The sequence below is a fragment of the Thamnophis elegans genome, chromosome 15, assembly GCF_009769535.1.
Source record: "Thamnophis elegans isolate rThaEle1 chromosome 15, rThaEle1.pri, whole genome shotgun sequence".
Taxonomy (NCBI): domain Eukaryota; kingdom Metazoa; phylum Chordata; class Lepidosauria; order Squamata; family Colubridae; genus Thamnophis; species Thamnophis elegans.
Genome location: NC_045555.1, coordinates 33,038,518 through 33,062,038, shown reverse-complemented (window position 1 = coordinate 33,062,038; position 23,521 = coordinate 33,038,518). Strand labels below are relative to the sequence as shown.

General features: G+C 43.2%; 2 protein-coding genes across 2 annotated transcripts in view; one reads left to right on the top strand and one right to left on the bottom strand.

Moving 5' to 3' along the window:
- Positions 1–8,800, bottom strand: part of LOC116518281 (synaptotagmin-15-like) — a 31,699-nt gene extending 22,899 nt beyond the window's left edge. Inside the window, 2 exon segments of the mRNA XM_032231584.1 lie at positions 440–632; positions 8,485–8,800. Coding sequence (XP_032087475.1) covers positions 440–632; positions 8,485–8,491 — 200 coding nt within the window. The 5' untranslated portion in view covers positions 8,492–8,800.
- Positions 8,801–15,660: 6,860 nt separating this feature from the next.
- GPRIN2 (G protein regulated inducer of neurite outgrowth 2) lies at positions 15,661–17,361 on the top strand. Its single transcript, XM_032232251.1, has one exon. It carries the CDS (start codon positions 15,661–15,663, stop codon positions 17,359–17,361), a length of 1,701 nt encoding a protein of 566 aa, XP_032088142.1.
- The last annotated feature ends 6,160 nt before the right edge of the window (positions 17,362–23,521 follow it).

Below are 23,521 nucleotides of genomic sequence, written 5' to 3'. Positions count from 1 at the left end.
CATCTTCTATCTCCAATTAGCTGGTAATTAGAAGGAAGAAATTGTTGAAACTATCTCTCTTAAGTTTTCATGGTTATTTTATTGTTATTATGCAGTCAGGGATTGTTCAATGACTGGAAAATGTCTGTTGTTCATGTCATTATTCATAATGGTTTGATTTTTGGAATCTTCTGGCAGGGGGTCTTAAATACCTGCATTCTATTATTTTTATTTTTTGTGTATTTCTTTGGCTGCTTGATAGAGAGGATTGGAAGGTGATGGACTCCTTGTCTCTAAACCCAGTGGTCAGAGAGGCCTTGTATTCCCAGGGTTGATTGTCCTTCCCCAAAGCCTGAGCCACAGAGGTGATCCACTTGAGACTCGACTGGATCCCCTGTCCCTGGCAGAGGAAGGAGATTCCCAAAGAAGGTGATGGCCAGCAGAAAAAGGGCTTTTGTACCTGGCATTTTGAGGAGGAACCAAGGTTGATTGAGCAAACATCTGGCTCTTGCAAATTGAGGTGACCGGATCAGTCAGTTCTTCATAAGAGGCCTTGAGATATTTGCTCTTCCAGAAGAGGTAGGCAGCTATCCCCAAAAGGACCAGAAGCAGAAGTCCAGTTACCACTCCACCAGCCACAGCAACTGCCTGTTCTGAGGTACACAAACACTTGCATGAAACACGCCAAGTGAAGACTCCACTTCCCAAAGGAAAATATATCACATTGCCCAACATTCTGGCAGCTGTTTGATTTCTGCTTAATATTCTAGCTTCATCTCCACCACTTTCCTTTGTAGAAAGGCAGCACCCACCCCTCACCTAGAAGAATGAAATACTGAATGAAAAGGGCAGAATATTATATTTCCCATAAAAGAGAAATAGAAATCTTAAAGGAAACAGAAACTGCCTCCAGAGGAGACCTTCCTTTCATTGAGCCAAATAATTGGGTTTGAATCCAGTGATCCACCTATACTCGTGGATAAGATGATCCTCAAATAAATTGATTCTTGAATTTTTAACCAAATTACCAGAAAAACTGGCTATTTCAGACCTGTTGAATGTTTGTATCTTTTCTCTTTCACAATTGGTTTATGTCAGGTGTGTCTCCATCAATAACCAAGAAAGAAAACTCCCAACTCCATTGTTTGTGGAATTAAAGATACTTTTACTAGTCATGAAAAGATAGCAGTGAAGAAAAAGCAAGCTCTGAGCCAAAAAGGCATGAACATGTACATATCAAACATTTATCCAGCAACCTCCCCCCAATCACTTCAATCCCCATCCCAATGGAAAGAAGAATCTTTAAACCGCAAACGACACCTTCTCTGAAATCCTTAGTCTGTTTCAAGTGTGGAAAAGAGGAGTACCGAGCTGCAGAATGCTGTTCTCAGGCACTGGCTAAGAAACCAGATTGCCCATTGGGGGGAAACTTATGAAACCTGGCCAGCACAGAAAGGAGATGGCCCTGAGGAGCAGGGAGACGGTAGAATTTCCACCCCCTCCCTTCTTTGAGGAGGAAACCCCAGCTTCGCAGCAGGAGGAACCATACTCATCTGAAAGCGAACCAGAGGATGAACCACTGGTAAGCAAACCAATTAAACCGCTTACCTTGCCCCTGAGACTATTTATCCCCAACTAGGACAGGGGGATGAAAATCTCAGCTTTAGTGGACTCGGGGTGCACCCGCTGTTTGATCAGCCAACCCTGGTAAGAAGTTGAGGATTAATGTAAGGAAACTGAAAAGCCCCATAACTTTGGCCAACAAGATGGGTCAATAGCAGGGGGGAAGCCAGCTTCATTTGCCACTGAGCTTCTACAGATAGGCATCGGAAGCCACAAGGAAATGCTTATATTTATAGTGGTGCCTGGCATGGAATGGCCACTAGTTCTGGGTCTTGCATGGCTGAAAAAATGGAACCCCCAAATTAATTGGAAGCAAGGCACCCTAAGAGCGCAGATGCATGTGACTTTTGCTGAGAATCCAGACAAAGAAACTGAGGAGGCAGAGCACCTAGAAACAGCCATGTCTGCTTACACTATGCCAACCCAGGGCATACCCAAAGAATATAGGACTTGGCTGAGGTTTTTAGCGAAAAAGCATCTGATGAGCTTCCACTTCACCGCTCCACTGACTGTGCGATAGAAATCCTACCTGGAAAGAAGAAAGAGATAAGGAAAGGTGGGTGGAAGGGAGAGTAAGAGAAGGAGAGGAGGGAGAAAAAAGAGAAGGAGAGAGAGTAGGATGGGGAAGAGAGAGGGTAAAAGTAGGAGAGAGGTAAGGGAAGAAAGAAGGGGAAGGAGAGGAGGTAGGAAAGAAGTAGAGAAGAAGGGAGAGAGAAAAGAAAAAGAAAGAGAAAATAAGGTGGTGTCATAATAGATGCAAACAGTTGCAAAGCTTCCTGGGATTTGCAAACCTTTACCAGTTTGTACGATGGGCTCAGTACTTTAAAAGGTTTGAATTTACACTCAGATACCTCCTTGGGGGGGGGGGATTTCCTGGCAGATGGACTATCCAGGAAACCACAATACAATAGTATGAAGCGAAACATAATCAAACCCATGATACAAGACAATCAATTAGCCGCTAGAGTAACCACCAGATCCCAGGGAAAACGAGACATTCTGGAGGACAATGACACCACCCAAACTTTTAAACAAGCTTTAACCACCAACAAATGTTTTTTGAGCCTCAAAGGCAGCTGTCTGATGAAAGATAACCTAGCTTGGGTGGGAGGGAAGCCAGCCAAAGACTGTACTTAATGGAAAGGTGCCACGACTCCAAACTAGCAGGACACTTGGTTTTGTAAAAACTTTACATCTAATTAAAAGGCAATTTTGGTGCCATCACTAAAAAAGGACATAGAGAGCTATGTAGCCAGCTGTCCAATTTGTGCGGCAGCCAAAAAACGCCAAGGCAAAATGCCAGGACTGTTACAGAAGGTAGCCGAGCCCTCAGCACCCTGGAAGGAGATAGCTATGGATTTTATTATCAAACTAGCAGAAAGTGCATGGAATACTGTCATTTGGGTTGTAACAGACTTGTTTTCCAAACAGACACATTTTATACTGTGTCAAAAGTTCCCAACTACCAAAAGTCTAGCCAAGTTATTCCTGATACACATTTATCGCCTTCATGGAGCCCGGCAGAGGATCATCTCCGACAGAGAGGTCCAATTCACCTCAAAAATTTTGGGGGCCATTCTTTTTTTTGGGGGGGGGTAACTTGATCGTTTTATTTAAAGAGGAAAATATATTTTTATTTGGATATCACTTGTGCTTGTGGAGAACAAAAATTATAAAACTTTGGTTTTGTTGATTAGAAAGATTTAGTGTTATAGGAATGGCTCATAATATATTAATGTGTAAAAGCAAAAAAAAAGAAATGAGTCTGGAATTTGTTTCTCTTGTTCTGTGCTAGGAAGAGTTGGAAGTCAATGCCTCCTTTGCTTTCTTTTTCTCGTTCCCCTTGTATCTCACACCCACTTTCTCCTGCTCCCTTGCCTTCCTTTAATTTCCCTTTTTTTTTGGTATTTTATTTTTATTTTTTATTTTTTTTTATTAAATAAGATTTTATTGGTAAAACGAAAATACAACATCCATAACTTGTAAAAAACAATACAACTACATTTCGAGATATTCCCATACTATCAAATCATATAAACATCAAAGGTTAGGTATCTTATTCCTTCCCTCCCTCTTCTCTTCCCTCATTTCTTCTTTTCCATACCCTTTTCTTCCCTCCCCCCTTACTTCCTTCTCCCCTGCCTTCCCTCCTTTCTTTTCTCCTTTCCTCCTTTCCTTCCCCCTCCTTTCCCTCCCTCGATCCCCCCTCCTTCTCACATACCTTCCCTCCTTCCCTTCCTCTTTCCCTCCTCCTTTCTTTTCTCTTAATCTCCCTCCTTTCCTCCCTCCTTCCTTCCTTCCTTTCAACTCTCCTTCTCTCTTTCTTTCCCTCCCTCTTTCCCTCTTTACTACCCTCTCCTCTTCCCTCCCTCCTTCCTCCCCGGTTTCTTCTCTTTCTTCTCTCCTTCTTTCTTCCCACCTTCTTTCCCTTCTCTTCTTTCTCTTCCTCCTCTTTATCCTTCCCCCCTTCTTCTGCCTTTCCTGTTCCTCTCCTTTCTCCTCATCATCCTGACTTCCCTACTGTCCTCCTTCCCTCCCCTCTAACCTTTGTTACATTTACATATTTTCCTCTGCTGAGGACAACCTGGTTCTCTTTTCCTTTCCTTGCTTAAAGAGGCAAGGATTATAAATCCTCTCGCCTCATCTAAAATGAAGTTTAATCGCTAATTCCATGCAGGTAGTTATAGCAGATTTCCTATCAGCTTTTTTAAGTTTTCCCAACATTGTAGTCTAACAAAATTGCTCGACGGTGGGTTCTCACCCCTAATACATTTCTCCTTTCGTTTATCTCTCAGTTGTTGTATATTGTTCATTTGAGTTATTGGTTTAATCGTATTAGGTTAGTCAGCTATCTCTTTTTGTGTCTAAGTCTTCACTGACTCATCAAGCCATTTGTACAGCTTCTCCCAGACTGTATAAAAGTCTGTATCTTCTTTGTCGTTAATTCGCATCGTCAATCTGTTCATTTCTGCTAGTTCTAAAATTTTGTTCATCACCATAGTGTTGGTGGGGGCATTTTCACTCTTCCAGCACTGTGCGTAAACAATCCTTGACGCTGTCAGAATATGGACTAGGAGGTATTGGTTAGATTTGCATATTTTTTTATCTATTATCCCTAATAATAAAGTTTCCGGCTTAAGACATAGTTTAATTGACAAGATTCCATTCAGCCATCCTAGTATTTGCTTCCAATATGCTTTGGCAACTGGACACATCCACCACATATGGTAGTACGTGCCCAGCACTGTTTTACATTTCCAGCATATGGCCGAAACGTTTGAAGAAATTTTCGCCAGTCTTGTCGGTGGAAGATGCCAGCGGTAGAACATTTTATATATATTTTCTTTATAGGCCGTCGATTTTGTCAGTTTTAGGTTCCATTCCCAGACTCTTTCCCAGTCGTCTAGGTCTATTGTGTGGCCGATGTTTTGGGCCCAGGTTACCATGACTTCTTTTACTCTTTCTGCTTCCGTTTTTCGAATCAGTAAGCAGTTGTATATTTTTAAAATTAGTTTCTCATCTGGTCCAATTAAAATTTTATCTAATTCCTGGTTCTTGTTCTGGAAGCCGGGTTGTGCTAGATCGAATTTGTGTTTGTTTTGAATTTGAAGATATGGCCACCAATCGATGTTTATTCCCTTATCAGCCAAATTTTCCCTGGGGTTTAGTTTGTTTTGGTCGTCTAGCAACTGTTGGTAGGTAACAATTTTATCCAGATTTATCAAATTCGGGTATATCAGGGCTTCCGTCGGAGATATCCATTTAGGTAGTTGTGTGTAGTATTTCCTTCTAATTTCCAGCCAGTCCTTAATTAATACCCGCCTTAAATGGTGTCTACTAAAATAAAATAAAGTCTAGCCAAGTTATTCCTGATACACATTTATCGCCTTCATGGAGCCCCGCAGAGGATCATCTCCGACAGAGAGGTCCAATTCACCTCAAAAATTTTGGGGGCCATTCTTAAACTTACTGGGCACCACCCAAAGACTGAGCTCTAGTCACTATCCATGCACCAATGGTCAAACTGAAAATCGGAACATGGTTCAAGAAGGAGAGGAAAAAAAAAACCATCATCACATGCAGCATGTCGTTTGATTACGGTTGTTTTAACATCTACATCTTCAAATAATGTTTACCAATGTTTGTCCTTTTTGGACTCCCCCCCCTCCCCCGACCCTTTTCTTTTCTTTTTTTTTCTCTCTCTTGTTTTATTTTGTTGTTTTTTGTTTTTTAAACCCTAGCTTATTGTGGTGCTTATTAAATATACAATAGAGAGATACGGGATGTATAAACTTAGTAGGGATGCACCTGTGATTAAACGACATATTGTATGTGAAGATGGGTTTCCCCTCCCCCCCTTTTTTTTCCATCCTCTCCCTTTCCCATTGTTGTCTGTGTAATAAAAAATAAAAATAATTATAAAAAAAAAATCGGAACATGGTTCTAGAACAATACCTAAGATGTTTTATTAATTTTCAACAGGACAACCGGGTTGATCTTTTACCATTTGAAGAAGTGGCCTTCAATAACTCTGTGCACTCAAGCACTAGGTTCACCCCTTTTAGAGTAGCAACAGACCAGGGTTTGAACCCCATGCCTGAACTACCCACAGAGGAACCCACCATCCCCTCACTAAAAGAATGGATAGACAACCTACGAAACGCATGGCCAGTGGTTAGATTAGTGTTACAGAAAACTAGAGAGGCTTTCAAAACTCAAACTGACAAAAAATGGGTAGATTCCAAACCCTTCCATGTTGGGGATAGAGTATACCTATCGACAAAATTCCTGAAGTCGTTGCAGCCATCAAAGAAATTAGGGCCACATTTCGTCGAACCTTTCCCGATCACCAAAGTTATCAACCCAGTAACAGTAGAATTACTCCTGCCAAAGTCACTCAGGAAAGTCCATCCAGTGTTTCACATTAGTTTACTCAAACAAGAAGTAATCTCACAACTCAGACCACCTGCACCTACACCTCCTGTTCCTATCATGATAGAAGGCGAATAACATTTTGAAATTAAGGAAATCCTGGACTCTAAGACCCACAGGGGGAAAACCCAATACTTAGTTGCTTGGAAGCAATTACCTTCAGCCCAAAATAAATGGGTAGAGAAACACCACGTTAGGGCCCCTGCACTATTGAAAAAAATTCACTCCCAATACCCTGACAAACCTTGTTAAAATACTATGATGAAATTTCTTTTCTTATTTTTTCCACAGGTGAATCTCTCCTTTTTCTAAAGAACGGCAGCATGTCAGATTCCTAAAAGTGATACTGCCATTCAATTGGGAGGAGGGGAGCCTCAGAGTTAAATCATTAGCTACATCTGAAACAAATGATTTTACAACTTTACAACTGGTTTCCTGTCACTGGGAGACTGAAGGTCCCAACATCTCTGGAGGGATGTTTATGATAGTCATGTGGGATATATAACTTTGATTTCTAACTAGAGATAGCCATGGGAACGTGTGCTTTATTGACTCCCAGGGCAGAAGAGTTAAGGAAGCATCTTCACACTTGTGTATTGGTCAGAATCTGCATTCGGACAAAGGGGAGGGATCATTATCAGCTTAATCCCATTCGCATGGCCTAAAGGTTTTCAGATTCTGCTTTGCTTCTAATAGTTTCCATTCTGACTGATTAAAGTTCCTTTTGAAATAATCCGTTTCAAGAGTCTTTACTTTCTCAAGTTGGGAGAAGAAAGGACCCTGAGATGGACAAATAAAGACTCTTTTCAATCCCCAGAAGACAGCTGGAAAGACTATGGGGGAGGATGGAAATTCATTGTAAGGTTTTCTTACTTGCCTCATTTATGATGTAATCAGTTAAATGGATTAATGGAGAGATGACATTTGGGAGTACCTGGCACAGCAAGTTCTGAACACCTTGGACTTCTCTCTGGCGGGAGGTAAATTTGTCCAAAAATGTCTGTATTACCTGTATTGTAAAAGTAGCTGCATACACACGCACACACTCAGAGACACACCATTCAGAATTAGACTGAGGCTATCCCCTTCACCTACCTCCACACAAAGCTTCTCCTAGACTTGTTCTTGCTTATATGGCACTAAGGCCCAAGCAATCATATCTCCTTTCCAATTCCATTAGGCAGGGGGCATCCCTGTTGTTCCGACACACAGAGCAACTTGGAAGAAATGGTAGAATGAAACTGCCATCACTCATTCAGCTTTTTCCTCCCTGAGTCCAGCATCTCCAACCACAAGCACTCCACCAGCAGAGGCAGTAGCAAGCCATCAACTTAAACCATGCATCACTTTGCAGCTATTAGCAGCAATATTTTGCCTCTTGGAAAAACACAATAGTTGATATTTGGTGCCAGCTTGGTAGCCCACGGATGGAGCTCATCCCTTGTTTTGTTATCTCCCACCCTGTGAGTAAAGTTCATTTCCTTCTCAAATTGCTGCTCTTTAATGGACATCATGTTTATCCACCTTAGAAATTCATGCCTCTTTCAAAATACAGATCTGTACCTCTAAGACCCAGATAGAGGATGCTTTGGTCTAGGGTGGAGATATTTCTGCAGATTGTGTAAATGGGTGGAAGAGAGAACCGGTGGCATCTACTCAGATTCTCAATTATGCGTATCAACAATTGGTAACTTGAAGCTTATTCTGTACTTTGTCTGTTCAGTCCAGCTGAAGAGAAATATTGTCTAAGCCGAGCAGACTAACACAGACTCCCATTTCAGAAACCACCTGTGGCTAAATCAGAGAGGTGTTCAAAGAGATGAGGTGACAGATGCCACTAAGTGAGGATCCAAAGTGAGATGCATTTGCCTTTCTCCTCTGACACCTCTGTCCCATCTCCAAAGGTGGAGCTCCTACTCTAAGCAAAAGTTCCAGAGGGATGTTCCTTACCGGACATGACACCTAGATGGAAGAAACTGTGAGGTTCTCAGGAACTTCGATTGCACTGCAGCTCAGAGCTTCAATTCCATCTTGGATCCAACTCTCCAACGCACACTTTTTCCTAGCAGTTGTCCTGTTCTGCTCTCCTCTATTACTGAGGCGTCTGAGGTGGTAGTGGTTGCGGCAGCAGCAGAAGCAGTAATCAGACAGGGCTTCCTCTCAGCTGCAATGGTGCTACTCCACCTTCCTCTAGACCTGATAAACCTGGGATTAGAAAACTGCAAGAGCTCCACTCGGTCTGTCTTTGCCTGCCTTTGGCTGTTGAACAGCCAGCTCCGCCTCTTGGTCACATACCAGCTCCTGAATGTCTCAGGGCTGTGGAGAAGCTGCCAAGTCTAGGGAGGAGGTGGCCAGTGGGCTCCAGCAGGGCTGCAGCCACCTCTTCCTTCCTGGAAAGAGAGGGTTCAGCTCCTGGCTCTAAAGTCTCCTTCTGACCTAAACTCTCTGGGATGGAGAACCAGAGCAGAAGAGCAAATTATAACGATTTTTTCTTTCTGTGGCTTGTACATTAAACCAAGCCTCATCTATTTTCCTTCTGTAGTCAGGGGAAGGCTGTAATAAAAGCATTCCCGATCTTCTTTTTTTCTTGCATGGAGCTAGTCGCTTCTCCAAAAGTGGTGGTGGGAATTCCAGATAGGCTGCCTTTTAACTTGTGTGTAAAAAGCTCTGTTCTTCCACTTTCCTGGCAACATGTCTTAACTGGAGAGGAGGAGGAGGTAGCCCAACCCTTAGAACAGCAGGTGGGCCCACCTGGCAAGATCTCCAAGTAAAGAGTGGCTGGTGGACACAATAGATTTTGGAATCTCCAGAAGTAAAGTTTGGTCCATGAAACTGAAAAGGGCATTGTGGGAAGATGACATTAGAAAGTCCTGGCACATTTTGCAATTCTGGGGCTGAATTTTTTAAAAATATTTTCTTCATATCATCATTACAATGACAAGATTACAATAGCAGAGTTGGAAGGGACCTTGGAGGTCTTCTAGTCCAACCCCCTGCCTAGGCAGGAAACCCTATGCCGTTTCAGACAAATGGCTATCCAACATCTTCTTAAAAATTTCCAGTGTTGGGGCATTCACAACTTCTGGAGGCAAGCTGTTCCAGTGATTAATTTTTCTAACTGTCAGGAAATTTCTCCTCAATTCTAAGTTGCTTCTCTCCTTGATTAGTTTCCACCCATTGCTTCTTATTCTGCCCTCAGGTGCTTTGGAGAATAGTTTGACTCCCTCTTCTTTGTGGGAGGGAGTCCAATATCTCTCTGAGATATTGGAACACTGCTATAATCTCTCCCCTAGTCCTTCTTTTCATTAAACTAGACATACCTAGTTCCTGCAACCGTTCCTCATATGTTTTAGCCTCCAGTCCCCTAATCATCTTTGTTGTTCTTCTCTGCACTCTTTCTAGAGTCTCCACATCTTTTTTACATCGTGGCGACCAAAACTGAATGAGTTCCCCATATATCCCCTCATCCAAATCATTGATGAAGATGTAGAAGACTACTAGGCCTAAAACAGAGCTTTGGGGTACTCCACTGCATACCATGTAGATGCATCATCATCTTCTCCTTTTCCTTGTCCCCCTCTCCTCCTCTCCCTCCCGGGTGATTGGAGGAAAGATCATTTTGCAAAATGTCTTTCTGCAACCCTCCATAAGCTTTTCCTCCTGGGGAATCAGCAAGTGGTGATTTTAGGCCAAACTGCTGTTCGAGGAAGTTTCCTTGGAGAGGTTCCATAAATAGATGACTTTAGAGGCAAAGCAAGTGTGTGACATGTTTATGGGTTACAGTCTAACCTGCCAAGAGTAGAGTCCTCTGCTTCTAACTTGGGGCAGGGGGTAGGTGAGGAATACCAGGAATAGTCAAGGAAACCAACAAATAGATCATTGAGACCATCAACCAGATGAATGAAAACACAAATGACCAGGCTCAACTAATCATCCTTTGGACATAATATTTGAAGAGCTAGACTTCTGGAGAAGACCCTTCCCCTGCCTAGAGAATGAAATGTTTTAGGGCAGCGGTTCTCAACCTGTGGGTCGGAACCCCCTTGGGGGTCGAATGACCCTTTCACAGGAATGGCCTAAGACTATCGGAAAACACATATTTTCAAAAAAATACGGAAAACATAAAAAAATGTTATGGTTGGGGGTCACCACACCATGAGGAACTGTATTAAAGGCTCGCAGCATTAGGGAGGTTGAGACCCACTGTTTTAGGGGATATTAAGAGGCAGAATATTATATTTCCCCAAAGTAAAGCAGCCGTAAAGTGAGATTTGGACATTAAGTGTGAAACCTACTGGGTCAGACTGGACAGCCTCTTATAACCCCTTTACTTCTATATTAAAAGTCACATAGACAAGAGTTGGAACTTGCAACAGAATAACAGGGACAGTTAGAAGTTACTTAAAGGAAGTGTCCCCATTCACTAACCATAAAGATGTTCTCGCCAACATCCCTATGTCAAAACTTGTGTTAAAAGTCCAAACCACAAAGTTCAATTAAAGTTCGTTAATAACATGTAAGCCATACCTGAAACAAAAGGAGAAGTAAGACCCTCATCTCCTTATAAGGCTTTCTCCTCAAGGTAACCACTAAGAAATGTGTTAAGTATGCTTTTGAGAATGTATAAGAATGCATGCTTCGATAATTAAGGTTGTTCAGAACTTGCAATGCTAGCCATGGGCTAGCTTTCTGAACCTGGCTGCCAAATAAACTTTTCCTGTATCCTGAGAAGCCTAACGCCTGTCATTTTCTGCAACAAAAGGAGAAATGGAGAAACATGCTTTTAAAGAGAGAAAGCAGCCCCAGTTTACTGCATAGTAAAACAGCCCCAGCAGATGCCTGAAATCTTTAGAGGTGGAGATTTTGTGTCCATTAAGAAATCCAGGCCAATCTATTCCTAAACAAAACATTTTCAGTTCCAGGGTGATGGGATTAAGAAGGACAGGACATGATTTTTAGGACATGATAGAATTAACCCACCACCACTGAAATAGCAAGAGACATAAAGGCTCCTTCATTGCACAATCCCCAGAACAGTTCAAACTTCAAAGCCACAGAAACCTATAAAGGTCCATCCACTCATCCAATCAATTTGTCAGCTGTCCCACACAGGCTATTGCTAGTTTTGCTCCTCAATAAATGGACTTTCTCTCCTAAGCAGCCAGCCTCCCTTTTATTTCCAGTGCCTTTTTCCCAGCTTGGAACTGGACCTGGATTTTTCTTCCTACACTGCAATGCTTAGAAAAGTGGAATGAAAGAGAAGAAAAGGGTGTCAGCAGGTAGATGGACTCAATTACGGCAACAATGAGAGCATCATTGGAAGACCTGGAAGATCAAGTTCTTCTTCCTGCCTTCTGAATTTTTTAAAAATATTAAAATGAAAATGGGAGGTGTGCCTAAGGTGGCCATCAGGGCATCCCTCCATTTTATGCTTCGCATGGTTACTAGATCAGCCCTTGTGGTCATGGTAAGGTCCTATTAGGCTAGGGAGACAGGGCTGGGACAGGAAGGTCCAGCCTCCCCTCCATTCACAAGGATACCAATTCAAGACCTTCCTCTTTGAAAGTGCAGCTGTCCCTTTGTGTTCTGTGTCTTCAGGGAAGCACAAGGCAGGGGCAAGGATGCCTGTGTGGTCCCAGCATCACCTGATCTGCAGGAAGCAGCTTCAACTCCACTTTGGAACCTCTTCTAAGTACAGAGAGCCCCAAACTCTCCCACATCCAGCCAGAGAGTCTTCTTTATTCCAAAACTGTTTGGCTGCTTGGCATCTGCTGCCCCTTTCATCTTGCCCCCAGTTGGTGGTCTGGCTGTGTTCACTGCTTTATCTCCACAGCTTTCAACGTCCCCCTTTCTCTTTTCTCCCTCTCTCCTCCCCTTCTTGCTCTAATCTGATGAAACACATAGGATTATCTCCGTCCCTCATGGCCAGTCTCCATTTTGTTCCCTCACTGTCTGTCGGGGTGGGGGGATGGGGAATGGATAGAGAAGCATCAAGAGAAGGTATGGGATGTTCCCTATCATTGACAAGGGGAGGACCATGTCCCCTTCTCTGATCTTGTTTGGTTGCCTTCCTCAGATTCATTCCCTGAAGAAAAGATCCCAAGGGGAAGTTGAAAACTCTCCCAAGGCTGTTCAGGTTTTCTCTCTGAGCATCTTTTAGCAAACTCCTTCTCAGATCTGGATGTGAAATCTTGAGGCGTGGAAGGAAGGTAAGAATCTTTGCAGAATATCTTTCATTCTCCCCTTACCATTGACAGAGACCTTACGTTAAAAGCTGATTTTGGGGCAAACAACAGAGGGGATTCTGTAAAATTAGAAAAGCAACAGAGGCAGAACAGGGAGGGGTCAAGGCAGGAAGCCTGATAAAACAACTGGAGCAATTATCCAGTTTTATTCTAGAGAAAGAAAGAGAATTGCTACAAAAGAAACCCAATCAGTCCTTCTGAAAACGTGCTTCTTTTTTTCTTGTGATCCCCCCCCCCTCTGCTCCTGGAGGATTTCTAAAAAAGCCTTTGCCCAGGCTGTCTATTGCATATGATCCTCCAGTCCTTCTAACTGATGGGATAGAAAAATAAAAATAGACGGCTGTTTGGAGGGAAAGGGAAGATACACTTGTCATACTCTCCACTTGGTTCAAACTCCAGATTAAGATAGAAAACAGGTTCTAAAATTGGAGTTGGTGACTTCTAGAACTGGGCTTGAAGTCTCTGCATCTCCTATGGATTTTTGAGTTTCTAGTCTCTTCTTGAAAGTTTTAGAGATGTAGACAGGAGGTTCTTGTTCCCCACTGAAATACAGGGAGGAAGAAAATGAATGTTACTGCTTTTTCATGGTCTATATTGCATCTTCTCAATGACTGATCTATTGACTATGATATTCTGCAAGTAACTCAGTTCTGTAATTATCTGAAAGAAAGCCAGCTACTTCTGCTTTCTATTAATCCTTAGTTATAGGCATAAAAATGAGAGATGGGTCCTTTCTTAACTGAGATGACAGCCCTGGTGGGTAAAAATATTTTTATAGATGTACACAAGAGATGATTCATTTAAAGTTGGTCAAATTAAACAGATTTGAAACACCAGAAAATTAGACAGATCTATTGGCTGACACATGTAAGGTCATTTCTTTCTTTCTCCATCAGGAAAACATATTGACAAATGGATCTTCATTGATCAGAGTTTGTATTCCTTTCCTTTTAACTGGGCCTGTTCAACGGTGGCATGAAATATGAATCTGCAGATGGAACATATCTGCCTGTACAGATAAAATAATATGCACAAAGGGATTATAATAATGTTATAGTGGTTGCTGCAGTTACAAACCATAGGATTACTCCTGTAGAAAATGGAAAGCTCAGATCTGAGATAAAAGAAATACCAGGCCATTTATGCAGAATTAAATAAAAAAAGGAAGGGAGCACACTAGATTTGAATGCTAGGTAATGTGACAGGTCTTAGCAACATATAAGGGAGGTTTTTGAAAAACAAAACATGGGAAGTTTCTCCACTGAATTTCGTGTCTCTTTTATGCAATGCAGAACATGTCAAAAATTAAAGAGGATGTAAGAGGATGTAAGCAAGAACTTGTAGAATCAAACAGCAGACATATTCAGGAGTGGCATCTTTCTTTGCTTGGAGACCAAGTTGATTGTCTTTATCTGGTGTCTTGAGACTGTAAGAGAACATTGGGGAATACCTGGGCCTTGCTGCCCCCCCCTTTTTTTTTTGCAAATTTTCAGAAACCCTGTCAGGATAAAAGAGAAGGGACTAACAACCATCTTTTTAAAGGGATCTTTTCATTTTTGTGTGTGCGGTTGGGTTTCTTTCTTTTTCTTTTTTAATTCCAGGACTTTTTTTTGGGAGGGGGTGGTAATTAGTTTTGCAAAAGAGATTTAAAAAGCTGGATTTAAAAGAGGACTCTCAAAGCATTAATAGCTGTGCTGGATTTCATTCAAGGCAGATACATGTAGTTGTTAAACTTTAAGAACTTAATGGAATGTATTGCTGCTCAGACTATACAGAGACCAAGTAAGTAAATAAGTAAGTAAGGGGAGGGAGGGATGGGGAGAGAAAGGAAGGAAGTTCAAGGGATGGAGGGAGGGAGGGAGGGAAGGAAGGAAGGAAGGAAGGAAGGAAGGCTGAACCATAAACTCTGCACTCGTTGGAAGCTGGTAGAAAGACAAAACACTTGAAATGTTAGGCACCATGACAAACGCACAGCCTCCCTCTTCTCCAGAGGTTCCTGTAATGTACTCCTGAAGGGATTGCCATGTTGGTAAGCCAGCTTTTAGATTTGCCCTGCTGCTCTTCTAGCAACAGCTTGGAAAGCAGAGAGAAAGCACATGAAACCCTAACTCTCTGCCATGGTGTTCTACCTCCTTGGTTTCCTTTGTGTTGTTGCAATTGTTGTTGTTGTCTATGGGGATTCACAATCACCCAGGTCAACACAACTGGGCTTTCTTGGGTTTTTCCTTGAAGATGTTTTGCTTCTCATCCACGAAAAGCACTTTTTGGACACATATTATCATTGCTCTGCTTTCTAAGACCTGGATTTCTGCTCTTAGGATTAAGGAGGCTAAGAAAAACCTATATTTGACCACCAATCATTCTATCATCTGTCTGCCATTTCTCCCTCCCTCTCTTTCCTCCCTCCCTCCCTCCCTCCCTCCCATCTATCTATCTATCTATCTATCTATCTATCTATCTATCTATCTATCTATCTATCTATCTATCTAGGGAGCAGTACACAAGACCCCCTCTAAGCAGGAAGGTCTTTTGAGAAGCTCTTTTCCTTTTTTAGAGATTTTCATCTAGTTTGGCATTTGAGACCTACAGTTTTTACAGTGTTTTGTCTTTAGTCTTCAGAAACCTAGATGTGCATTCAAGCTCCCCAAATAAAGGAAGCCCCAGGAGAGCCCAGCTGCAAGAAAGAGCACTGTAAACATGCTTTGAAAGCACTATTGGTTTAAATGCTGTTCAAATGCCTCATGCTCTGAAAACTATAGCTCAGGTATTAGATGTTGTGCAATGCAAGGAGAGGAATCCATTGCCCAAATCAAAGCAAGCACTCCAGCATCTGAGTTGACAGCTAATCTTGTCTTTTCCTCCTCCAGCGCTGCCACTGGCCATGGCAAACCAAGACCATCAGCCCCACAACTGCTCCCTGGGGGAAACCTTGAACTTTCTCTACCTGAATAATCTGAATGTCAACTGCCACCCTCTGCCAAAGAGCTCCACAAACCTAGAAGGCAACAGGCAAGGAAGTTTTGAAGAAAGCCAGAGCCACAGACGGGACCTCCCCAAAAGCCTCAGTGGTTCTGTTTGCCAAACCCAGGAGACGGGGACCACCACTGGGAGAGTTCTTGGCAGCTTCTCCCCACAAGACCATGTGCCACGTTCCATCAAAAACAGCAGCCGCTTCTTCAGTGTTGACCAGTCCCCAACATCAGAAGAAGGGATGATGTATCCTAGAACATACCTCCAGGGAGGTCCTGTTGAGAAGTTAACTCCAGCCTCTGGGGCCAACCTCCAATATCAATGGACAATGGAGGGTCCGGGAGTTGCAGTCCGGAGGAGCCTCTCCGATCTCACCTGTAGCTGCAAGCAACCGAGTCCCACCTTTCACATGGAGTCAAGTGCCACATCCCCAGCGGTATGTTCACACAGTAGTAACTTTGCTTTGGTGAACAGACTGATGATTGAAGGATTGAGATATGGAGCGGACCCTCGTGAAAAGAGCCCAGATTTGCAAAGCCATAGGATGCAGAGTTCATGTTTGTCAAGAGACCACAACATTGTACCTGCTAATGTCTTTCACCAAGATGCTTCATCACACAATGTTGCTATTTTTACAGACTCCGAAGCATATCACACAAATGTCCTTGCTTCAAGTCTTGCTACTGTCTCCAATCGGTCAATGCTTGCCCACAGCAGAATAGGACACAGCAGCTTTTCAACTGGCACTTGCCCACCTGGAATGGTGACCATTCCTAATGGCATTCCTCTGCCCTGCAGCAGAAGCCACATGTCTTCTGAAAAGGAAGAAGGCACCATTCCTGCCTACTGCCATTCCTTACCAATACCTTCTCTCCAGTTTACCCCTAAGCCAGTATGCCCAGTTAATGAACTGGGCGAAGAACAAGGCAACCCTGAGGGTTGTTCATCTTTGCTTGCTACTGAAGTCTCCTCTGTGAATGGGTCAAGTCTGGAAGCCAACCGCATCCTGGGATGCTGTGGGGCCCATGGGGAGCGGGTGCTGCCTCCTCAGTCTTATGGACGAGCCAGCAAGGGTCAGGAGGAAATGAAGACCGTGTATGTGGTATGGAACAGCCAACAAGAGGGGGTTCAGACGGTCATGAAGACCAAAGACATGTGGACCATGACCTCTAGGAATGATCTCACCCAGGGATTCCAGTCTCTGCTGGAGTACAGAGATGCCGAAGTGCAAACTTTCGCAGGAAAGGAATGCAAGTCTGTGGCAACCAGCCCATCTGTTCTGGCAGAAGGCCAGCCTCATGTCTTCCCAGAAGTAAACCTGAAGCCAGAGGCTGAGGGTGAGAAGTCTCCCGTGCGAGATGTCAGGTGGGACGATGAAGGCATGACCTGGGAAGTCTATGGGGCAGCGGTTGATCCGGAGGAGCTTGGGCTGGCCATCCAGAAGCACCTGGAGATCCAGATAGAACAATTCCAAACGGAACCCGAGGAGCTCTGCACAAGGGCCTCTGAGAAACAGCCCGCCAAAGAGGAGAAGCGAATCTCCTTTGGCATGGTGATGCACTGTCTGCGAAACCCAGCCTGCTGCGCACGGTCCAACATGGCGGTGGAGTGAAGTCCACCTAAAGACCATTCTTCCCAAACTGCCAACGAATATTGATTCTTCAAGTGGATCAAGGTCACCCCAAAAGCGAAGCTTTGGGGAGGCCACTTGATGCCCTGGGACTTTCACAACCCTGCTTGTACAGGACAGGCCTCCAAAGAAAGAGGGGGATGGAACCATCGCCACTTCCTTCTCTGCAGGCTCTCTTGAAGCAAACCCACACCTACCCTATCTGTTCCTTCTCTCCTCTCTAAGGAAGTGGGGACAGGTGCAATGGGGCCTGCTGTTGGTCAGCCTCATCATGCTCTCTAAAGACCCTGAATGGGCTGGTATACTTCCTGCAACACTGGCAGGGAAGGGAAGGCCACATGACCATCCTTCTTGGCTTCTCCTATCTCAGTTGCCCACTGTTTCTCCTGTGCAGCACAGCATGTCCAGAGCAGAGCTGGCCATCACAGGAATCTCCTCCACCCATCAAAGATGCTTTCTCAAAGGACAGCCTAGGAGTCCTAGGAATCACAGAGGAAGCAAACTCTTCATTTCACCCTGCAGAGAGGACAAAAATGTGGCATGATCTTGGTGCATTTGATGGGGAAGAGCATTCCACATGCACTCTTTCCTCAGCTTAGTAAGGATTTCTGCTCCTACCACGTATTGGGGTAGTTTCCTTCATTTTTTGTTTTTTTGAAGGACTGAAACACCCTTCTTCCATCTGGATTAGTAGTCTGAGTCTTCACATACTTCTTATTGTGTCTGTTGTATGTCAGTGTGAACTTGGGTTCTAAATGTGATAATACAGCAAACAAACCCCTGTTTTTGCCTCCAGCAGCAGACCAGAAAGTTAAAAATTCATGAAGAATATTGTTGCCTTCTCTTTTTCTACCTGCACCTGGTCATCTTGATTAGCTCAAAAAAGTAGGAATATGACATTATTCCTCCTTTTCTGAAGCAAAAACTGTGTAGTTTCCTTTTGTGTTTTATCTTTGGGGAAAACTGAACCGAAGACCTCTTTTATTAATTAAGCGAATGACTGATAACTGCTTGAGTGTATCACAAGAATCCTCTCTATGGTTATTAGAATCGGCTCCTCCTGTTAATGTGTGCATATTTCTACATTGATTGTGGCCTATCAATGGGCCTATCAATTTTGGAGGTCTTCTAGTCCAACCCCCTACTCAAGCTGGAGGCTCTAGTCTACACCATTTTGGACAAATGGCTGTCCATTCTCTCCTTAAAAGCCTCCAGTGACGGAACATCCACAACTTCTGGAGGCAAGCAGTTCCACTGATTAATTGTTCTCACTGTCAGGAAATTTCTCCTTCGTTCTAATGTTGCTTCTCTCCTTGATTAGTTTCCATCGATTGTTTCTTGTCCTGCCATAGGTCGACACCCACCCCCCGCCCCTCTCTGTGTCTATGGAATTAAGAGGATCCATATTATAAATGTCTTTTTTTTCTAGGCTGAAGAAGTTGAAGTCCTTGCGTGGTTTTGTAGACATGATATTTTGAAAGAACATTCCTTGCAACTTCTTTTGTCCATGGGGACCAACACTCTTGAGGATAGCATTGCTTAGCGACACAATTAAGTAAAGAACAAACAGAGTTAGCAGAGGCCTGAATTGCTACTTTACAATGAATGCTTAACCTTAAGTTAACCTCCACCTGTTCTGAGATATAGCTACTTCTGCTTCCTGGCATAAAATGTAATTATCCTGTTGAACTGACATCTACAAAGCAGGCTGCAATTGTTGAGGAAGGACAAACAGACAGTGCATTCAATCACTTGCAGACTAAGACCAAGTCAGTAAAACAGATGCCTGCTTCTTCCACTATGAGTCCTGTCTTGTTGCAATGGGTTATCTTCAAGGGATGTTCCCATTTGGGTGTCTGTAGGAGGGACAGGGAGTGTCACGTGAACCATGATGTCATTGGGCACCTGGCATCATGGGTATGATGACACGATGATGGCTACGATCATTGGGACGTGAGACAGATGCCTCTGTAGTCCAAGAGGGAGATCTTGCCCTGCAGGCATTGGGTAAGAGGTCCATACAAGGGCTAGAATAGCGCTTCTCAAACTTGACCACTTGAAAATGTGTGAACTTCAACTCCCAGAATTGGAGATGTATGGATTTCAATTCCCAGAAATGCTGGTTGGGGAATTCTGGGAGTTAAAAGTCCATTCATCTTCCAACTGCCAAGGTTGAGAAATGCTGAGTCAGAGATGACTCCTCTGGAGTCTTGTGGTTGGAAAAGGGCCACATCTGCATTGTTGAACCCAAGCAATCATTTCCCTTTCTCCCACAGGACGAGGGGTGGGATTTCTATGTGTGGCAGGAGAGAATGCGACCATGGGGGTAAGTCACCCACTCCCTTAACGTGCATGGCTGACCCAGACACAATTCTCGGTGGTAGGAACAGAATGGAGCTCTTATCAACTGGCTTTTAAATGGATGTGGAAAAGAAAACATTTCCATATCAGATGACTGCTACTAAACTAGAGCGAACTGAGAACTTGGTGATCCCTTCCTTAACCATCTCTTTGAGGAGGTTCTTCCCCATCTCTCAAGATGGGTTGGAAGCCTCAAGTCAGAACTGCAATTCATGCTTTCCTTCTTTCTTTTTTTAGTAGAAGGGGTTACTTTGAACAGAGGCTTCCTAACTCATTTTGATTTGTAGTCATCATAGCCCTCCTCATTCAAAGCTCCGTCTTTGCAAGTCCTTTTGACTTGGAATGAATGAATGAATGAATGAATGAGGAAGGAAGGAAGGAAGGAAAAAGAGGCAGAAAGGAAGGAAAGGAGGGAGGGATGTGAGGAAGAAAGAGAGAAGAGGAAGAAAGGGAGGAGAAGGGAGGGAGGAAGAGATGGAGGAGAAATGGAGGAAGAAGGAAATAAATTATATCCTCTCAGCTTCCATTGTTGCTGCTGAAGAAACAGCGGACACACAAATGCATTGTGTGCTGCAGCAACACGAAGGTGACTTAACTGACCCAGAGAGGGGATGGCTGGTCAGATTCTGTGGGAATCAGGAGAATGGGAGCTTTTGGAGTAAAGTCCAACTGGGGGTGGGAACAAAACGTTTGGCCAAAAGCCTACATGGATGGTTTGCCCCAACTCTGGATTGGCCATGAAGCAAACAAAAGAGAGGCTTAGTGGTTGAAGGAAAGAGATGGGGCTCCACAGAGTTATTCCCCCAAGTATCATCTTTAACTGCCTCGCTTGCTTTTAGTCCATTTCTTTTTCTTGTAATTGTCCTTATCTGCCCTGTTCTACTTCAATCTGTATTGATGAAAAAAATTGTCTTTGGCATGGAGACCCAAAGGGGCTTTTTTCCAAAAGACTAACTGACTATCTTGGTGTTTTCTTTGAAAACATTTCACTTCTCCTCCAAGAAGCTTGAGTTTGTTTTCAAAGAAAACACCAAGGAAGTCCGGTTGCCTTTTGGAAAAAGCACCTTTGGGACAACCATGACCTGGATGACGGAGATTCTCCCGAGACATTTGGCAGGGGAGAAGGGCTTTGAATGCTTAAAAGTCTGAGCGTTAGTGTTTTATCAGTTTGCCAATGGAAGAGCTGAGAGCTGTGATGGGTATTAAAACTGCCCTTAATATCAGCCTGATTTGGATATCTATACAGGTAATCCTCCACTTAGAACAGTTCATTTAGTGACTTTTCGAAATCACAATGGCACTTTAAAGAGTGACTTATGACCATTTTTCACATTTATGACCGTTGCAGCATCCCCATGGTCACGCGATCATTCAGATGCTTGGCAACTGGCCCAGATTTATGACAATTGCATTATCCCGGAGTCACATGATCCCCTTGTAGAAAATTAGCACCTACCCCTCTCCTAGAAGAATGAAATATTTTGGGAAATATAAAAAAAGGCAGAATATTATATTTCCCTAAAGGAGAAACATGTTCTTGGAAAGCAGCCTGCACCTCTCTTAATAGCCCTAGCAGGACTGGGTCAGCCTATTTACAAGACAAAAGACCTTCAGCTCCAGGGTGATGGGGTTAAGACATGACTCCTTGGGACATAATAAGATTAGCCCTCTACCCTCTAGCAGCAGAGCTCACCACAGGGCCCAACACGCCCCTTCATAGCATCACCTAGCAAGCTTCAACCAAGCCCTGGACTCAGACAGCCTACAAAGGTAGCAGTGACCCCCTACAACAACCAATAGAATACATTTCTTACACAGGAACAGGAAGCTCAAGGGCAAGGCCCAAGAGAGGGTATAAATAACCCTCACTCTCCACTCCATGTGGTCAGCTTCAAACCCATGTGGTCCTGTTCATCATTCAACCCTCTTTCCAATCAGCCTCCATGTTTCCAGTGTCTTTTTCCCCGTTTGGAATGGAACCAGATGGATATTTTTTTCCAACATCCTTTTGCAACCTTCTGACAAGCAAAGTCAGTGGAAGCCACTTAACAACTGTGTCACTCACTGAACAGCTGCAGTGATTCACTTAAAACTCTGGCAGGAAATGTCGTAAAATGGGGCAAAACTCACTTAACACAAGTCTCTCTTAGTAACAGAAATGTTGGGCTCAATTGTGGCCGATTTCCCAAAATCACACCAAGGATCAACTCCAAAGGAGACGGCAGAGTCCTAAGCCCCCGTTTTGGTGCTCTCCGATGTAATAATCCCATTGACTATGTGACCCAGCCAGATGTTATCTTCCCGATGATCGGATTCTCGGTGGATCACAGAGCCTGCGTCATCTTAAGTAACATTTGGGGGGGGGGGATTGGCATGGATGGATGAAAAGAAGAAAGGTTAACGATGCTTTGGCTTTGACCAGAGACAAGAAAGACGAACAAGAAGAGGAAAAACTGTCCGGGATGGATTCCAGATCAGTTTGGAGGCTGATTGTTTAGCCAGGTAATCCACATGATGCTGTTAAAAACATAGATTTAATGACTCTGAGTTGAAAGCGGCCTGACTAAGTGCCTTCTTGCTGGCTATGGGAAAGCTCTTTCCTGCCACCTAGTATCCACATAGTGCACAGCCCCTGAAATATTATTAAACCTTATTTAATGTTGCAGGGGCTTGTTTTAATCTACAAAAGCAAAATTCCCACTGGCTGCATACATGGATTACGTACAAGAACAAGTGATGCTTGCAGTGTAACATAGCTGTGGAGTTAATCAAGGCTTGTTCTGTGGGCTCCCAAATTAAATACATGAAATTAAGACCATAGAATGGGGCTGAATTACAGCTCTCCCATTCACACAACATGCTAACCCATGTAAAGAATAATCAAATATGTAAAAAGAGGGTATTTTAACTTCCTATTATAAGCTGCTTGTGGGTCAAGAGTAGAGGTTTATCTGAGACTTAGTATCAAATGGTCTTTTCTGAAATTTCGATTAGGAAAAAGTTAAATTTGGTGGTTTACTAGTAGTTGGATTTAAAGATTTATTTTATTTTATTCCCCTTCCACGTATAGTCTAGAGCCCTGGGATTTCCTGGTGTGGGCTTATCCAAATGTCAACCTAGTCTGATCCTACTTGGATTTTTATGACATCAAGTCTTTCTCCTAGGCTAGGGAACTCTGTGATTTGAAGTTCACACATCTTAAAATTGCTAAAGTTCAGAAATACTGCTCTATTAAATGGTTGGGAGATCAAGTGTCACACAATTTTACTACACTTTGGGTTAAAAGATTGGAATTGGAAAAAAATGGGTTCACTTCCATTCTCCAATTCTTCCAGGGAATTTGAAGCCTTCATGTTGCTGCTTAAATTGTCCTCATTCATCATCCGTTCCATTTTCCCTTGTAACTGTTTCCATAATCTCACTCATTGCACATTTGTGCATTTGCATAGTTCCCCTAAAATTACTAATTTAGATATTGCTGCAAATCAGGATGGATCATTGAGTAGGGAGATGCATTCCAGATGAAACTGTACCTGGAATGAATGGCAAAACTGCAACACACACTAACCACATATTTGTGATCCTTTGCTACAAGTCTTTGGAAGCAGGAAAACAAGCACCATTTCTGCTTTGTTTTAGACCCTTTCCATCAATTCCCCACCACAGGCCTCTCCTGAAAACTGACTTTAGTTGTATAACTTTAAATTGTATTATCTTTGTTTAAAAAGCAGCCAGCAGAGGAAACGATCCCATTTATTTGCAGCTTATTTCTATTCCCCAT